A 5571-nucleotide genomic window follows, 5' to 3' on the forward strand; every position below is an offset into this window, starting at 1 on the left:
GTGGGTGGGGGAGGGGAGGGTATCTGCAGAGCGGGTTATGATAGAGTAGCCTACTACTCGCACGTAAAGGTGGGGGCAAGTAGTAGTGGAATGAAAGAAGGGCAGGGTGGGATCGAGTAGGGCAAAAATCCGTCCCCTATCCGTTTCATTGCCACTCCTACCTCTCGTCATGTCTACAAAAAGCATATCAATTAAGAGTGAACTACCAATTTGGCCCTTATTTATTTTTCGGAATGACAACGTGACCACTCACAATAAAAATGATCCACTTCGATTCCTGTCCTCTACTTCTGTGACACAATGCAATGCAGTCCCTGTGGGTGTTTTTCCGTCAACTCTGAACAAAAAATGTTGACGTGTCAGGTTCACAAATAGACAGGGGCTAATTGTCTCTAAATTTAAATTATTTAGGGATTTATTTGTCCTTATTTTTTAAACAATATTTTTTTCAAATTATTTTTATTATTATATTAATATTCTTTTTTCAATATTTTATTAAACATATGGTATAATAAGTACAAACTAATTAATAAATTATTCAAATTTAAAAATATCATTTATTATGAAACTAAATAAATAATTCTCAAATATAATTTTTAAATACATAAATAATAAACATTAAAATTCAGTTAATACATTAATAATAATAACCCTATGATATACTATTAGTATTGTGATCTAGATAATTTTTCACAATAAAATAAAAACTAATGAAAACATTACTTGATATATAGTAAAATATTTTTGAGTAATAACAAATTTAATTTTTTATCTCTTTAAACTAAATTAGATAAAAATTATTCATTTTATTTTTTATTTTTTATTTTCGTGGTACAATATAATTTATGTGGATGTTTTTTATTAGTTTTAAAATGAAAATACTGACATGATGTATCAGGTTAAGAAATAAACAGAAAACTAATTATACTTGAGAATTATCTATTTAATTTTATAATAAATGATTTTAAATTTAAATAATTTATTAATTAGTTTATACTTATTATACTATATATTTAATAATTTATTAAAAAAAGAATATTAATATAATTAATAAAAAAATTTAAAAAATATATTGTTTAAAAAACAGGGACAAATAAACTCCTAACCAATTTGAATTTAGAGACAATTAGGTTCCTATCCATTTCTAAACCTGACACGTTAGCATTTTTTGTTCAGAGTTGACGGAGAAACATCCATAGAGACCGCGTTATGTCACAGAAGTAGAGGACAGGAACGTAACCGAAGTGAATCATTTTTATTGTAAGAGGTCGCGTTGTCATTTTGAGAAATGGACAGGGACCGGATTGGTAGTTCACTCATCAATTAATACTAGTCACAAAAATAATGTAATAATAAAGATAAATTCATAGACTCTTTAATTAAATCACATAAATCATCAAATATAACACAAATTATGCATACATTTATATTATTTGAAAAAAATTCTGGCATAATTTTTCCTAAAATTAGACATATATTTATCTTTACGATTCCCACAAATTCAACCAACCTCAATCATAAATTAAAACTTAAAAACTTAAAAACAACCACTACATATCCAAAATAACTTAATCATCAGTTGACTAATTATTAAGTTCTCAACTACTTAGGTATTTTAATTTGTTCATCATTAAACCAATAACTTAATCAACAACACCTTAAAACTTGTAATTTAAGTAGAATAAGAACAAATCAAAACAAAATAACGAACACCAAATTATAATAACAAATCAGAACTAATCAGAATCAAAATAAGAAACACAAAATTATAATAACAAATCAGAATCAAAATTATAATAACAAATTAGATCTTATTTCTATTTTAGAAAAAGGAAAGTTCATAAGCATTATTTGAAGACGAGCACCAGCGCCGAGAAGAAGAGGGCGCGTCAACAGCAGCGCCAGAATCTAGTATCAATAACGGTGATGATGAGAACGATGAACAACGCTAAAGAAGGAGGGAGTTTCCGACATAGAAGGGGACTTCCGGAGAGGAGGGGACTGCTGGAGAGAGATGAGAGGGGTAGAGAGAGTGGGAGGCGAGAGAGTTAGAGAAAGAGAAAAATTCAAATGAGGGGAAAGAGGATTTTGCGGTTTGTTATTTAGGACACAATTACTGTTAAATTTATCGACGATCAAATCCAACGGTAATATATTATGGATTACTAAAATGCAGCATTCCACTAAGTGGATTTACTATTGGATTTTTTCGCCGATAAATCCGACCTAAATGTCGCTCCTATTTTTTCTGTTTTTCTTCTAATTATTATCAGTAAATTTATCGTCGAAAACGGGAATCCGCCGATAATATTTTGACATGATGAATTTGACTGTAAATTCGACGATATTCAATATTTTTTTGTAGTAGACTTTTGTTTTCTACGACCTTTTTCTAAAAGTAATCCCTTGATTTTATATATTTTTTTGCCATAATCTATGTAAGAACAATGTCAACTTAATTTTAAAAAATTTATATTTTTGTAATATTATTACGGACAAAAATGCTAGTTAATTTTAAATAAGCACCTCAACCCTCAAAATTAATTTATGGGGTGTTTTGGAACATTTTTAGTCATCATAAGTTTAAAATTTGCAAAAGCTAAATCAAATTTATATAGACTATACATTATTAATTGATTGCAGAGACAAATTTAGATTTAGTTAAACTCCATTGATGATTCAACTATTCAATTATACAAGTATTTAGAAGACATCAAGGAAAAAGGAAGTATTTGGATTATGTCGTGAAAGTAGCCGCTTTTATATCATTGATGAAACCAAATGAAACATATTTCACGAATGCAAAATCATAAAAGAAGTTTTAATTTAAAATATCTATGTTACCACCTTATAAAAATCTCTCGTATCATTCTTATTCGTTATATGAGTGCATAGAAGATTAAACATTTTTTTTGAGATAATAGAAATCCTTGTCATTTTTGTACAAGCACATGAGGAAGGCCGAGAAATTAGCATGAGCATTGAAGGATATATGTGTGTGTAGTGCCAGCAATGGCAAACTCATCATGTAGTAAAGTAGAAGAAACAATAATAGGCTTTTATTAAAACCCTTTATTTAATTAAACCCTACAATTGATTTATTTATTTCTAAGATATGATCTTACGATATATTGTTTTGCATTCTTCATTACTCCAAATAAAGATCACAATCCTGGGAAGCTCTAGGAAAGGCAATAATCTTGTTGTACAAATCCTCCAACCTGTCGACCCCACCAACTGAGTTGACAACATAGGCACTGCTGTAAATGTTGAATTCCTCCAACACCGGCATCGCTCGCAGCAAATACTTGATCGCATTCAGCTCCAACGAATTTCCAGAGAAGCCATGTATGGTGATCTTCTTCAGATGTGACCCAAAGCATGCTGGTATGCTCAATGCACCTGCACCGTCTCCCTCCTCAGCCGCATAGATCCCCTAACAATAAACAATTTCAGTTGCAACAATCAAGCTAATATACATAAGTAGTAATTAATTAATATATATCATTGGTTACCTTATTATCAAACTCAAGGGTTTGAAGGCATGGTGAGTTGCGCAGTATGGTGATGAAGGCTGCGCAGGGAAAGTTCATTGGCATGTCCGTCTGGACTTGAAGCTGCGTGAGCTTGTTGAAGCGAGGCAGATGCTGGATCAGACAGGGCGCGTGGCACAGTGTCTCTATGGCGGCGTCGGTGATGGACAGCTTCTCCACACTCGGGAAGGCTTTCAGCATTTTGAACACGAAAAACGCATTCTCCAAACTACTTTGCCATGCGCGAATACAAACACTTGCGTTCACTACGGAACCTGTGCAATAAAAGAAATAATGGTTTGCCATGTCACCATCGTATGAAAATGTCTTCAACTTAGATCCAATTATCACTATCTGGCATTGAGAAGGAGGCTGATTTCTGCCATTCTCCTCTTCTTCCTCTTCTTGTTCTTCATCATCATCATTCCATTCCCTTATTGTCAAGCTCTGAAGCGAGGGAGAACAAATGCAGACGGTTCCAACATTCATCCAGTTGCAGTCAACAAGGGTCATGTCCTGGAGGGAGCGGCAGCTGGAGAAGAGCTGCTGTGTTGAGGGCCCATCTTGGAACACAACATGTTTGAGAGTCAATTCCTTTAGATTCTTGAAGTTATAGTTGAGAGGAAGGATGAGGGCGAAGGGCATGCTGAGATGAAACTTTTTGAGCGTTGGGGAATTAAACACGCCTTCAGGGAAGTACAGTTGCTCCGTAACACTCTCGAAATCAAGAATCAGCTCTTCAATTCCGCTGCTAATGAAGGCCGTGAGCCATATATTAATGAGAGCAGCATCCTCACCCACCTCGCAGCTGAGACAGAATTTCTTGAGGGACAAGGAATTGTTACATCCCCTGAGTAACCTCTTGACGAAGAAGTCCTTGAAGTTTTCTCTCCTGTCATGTGATTCTTCTTTCAACTCAAATTTGTAGATGTTCTTCCACTGATGCCTCCAATGTTTGGATAGCACGCTTGTCCGAATTGCCTCTTTGGTGGGAAGGTTGGATAATATCTCACAGATAAGGGCGTTGGGTAGATCCGATATATTGGTACCCTTATTTTCTTCCTTGCGCCGGTTCAGCCTTTTCTTCTTATTCTTCTTCAGACATGTTTCGTCACCCATGCTTAGTTAGCTTCTTCCTTTTAACCGCTTTGCCTGCATTAATTAATTAATTAATTACAAGTAACAAATGCAAGAAATCTTTACCCTTGAGAAACAACCATAAACATAAAACAATCCATGTTGGCCCAAGGAAGGGTATAAAAATGGAATTTGAAAACCCTAACACAATCATTCACGTCAAAACCAACACCACCACCAACCACAACAACAAAGCCACAATGCGTTTTAATAATCTTTGAAACCACAGCACTCCCAGTGCAAGCTCAGCAAAATGATCGCTTTTCTATTCTAACACGAGAGATTGAGAAACCTCTCCCTTATTACAACATAACCAGCATGCAGTTATCATGAGTTTTCTGACATGTTAACGACAAACACAGATACAACGGTGAAACCAACCAGCAGCACAAGAAAATGGACTAAATTAAAGGAGTTCAGGCTATAGAAGTAAGAATGAAGAAATCAAGGAAGGAAAAACGGTTAACAAAAGAAGGACATTGGAAGGAATTGTAAACCTGGCCTGAAGCTAAAAGGGAGAAAGATGGGAAGTATCAGAGGAACTCTTGGCGCCAATGGCAATGAGAGAAGCAGAGAAGCACTGTGTGCTCTCTCTCTCTCTCTCTCTCTTCTTTGAAGGGGCAAAGGAGACTAAACCATCAACGGAGTTAATAATCGAGTGTGGTATAAAATAATTCTTACAGGATGCACTATTTATAATGGGCTTAGTATATTGAAATCATTTTTTTATTAATGGAAAATAATAAAATAAATTTTTCTTTTGAAAAGAAGTCTTGGCAATTTATTAATTTAATTCAACCATTTCAGGTAATGGCTAGGTTAAGGAAGTTTTGCTTTTGACCAAAGGATGTCTATGCATACAATGAATGTAAAACGCAATTAATTTTTTTAATATTATAAT

At 34.1% G+C, this 5571-nt stretch overlaps 1 protein-coding gene across 1 annotated transcript; it reads right to left on the minus strand.

Annotated features, from left to right (window-relative positions):
* Positions 1 to 3141: 3141 nt before the first annotated feature.
* LOC107488566 (F-box/LRR-repeat protein At3g59190-like) lies at positions 3142 to 5316 on the minus strand. The gene is made up of 3 exons (XM_016109327.3): positions 5168 to 5316; positions 3516 to 4685; positions 3142 to 3436 (listed from the first exon to the last, which is right to left on the minus strand). The coding sequence occupies exons 2-3, from the start codon at positions 4650 to 4652 to the stop codon at positions 3149 to 3151; spliced, it is 1425 nt and encodes a 474-aa protein (XP_015964813.1). The 5' UTR covers positions 4653 to 4685; positions 5168 to 5316; the 3' UTR covers positions 3142 to 3148.
* Between the last annotated feature and the right edge of the window lie 255 nt (positions 5317 to 5571).

Source organism: Arachis duranensis, chromosome 5, assembly GCF_000817695.3.
Source record: "Arachis duranensis cultivar V14167 chromosome 5, aradu.V14167.gnm2.J7QH, whole genome shotgun sequence".
In the NCBI taxonomy this organism is placed as follows: Eukaryota; Viridiplantae; Streptophyta; class Magnoliopsida; order Fabales; family Fabaceae; genus Arachis; species Arachis duranensis.

What these genes read in the sequence shown, in the direction of transcription:
- LOC107488566 (XM_016109327.3), bottom strand. Translation starts at nt 4,652, where the DNA reads ATGGGTGACGAAACATGTCTGAAGAAGAATAAGAAGAAAAGGCTGAAC. An exon ending in CCCTTGAGTTTGATAATAAG is followed by an intron (nt 3,437 to 3,515) that starts GTAACCAATGAT and finishes GTTTATTGTTAG; the next exon opens with GGGATCTATGCGGCTGAGGA.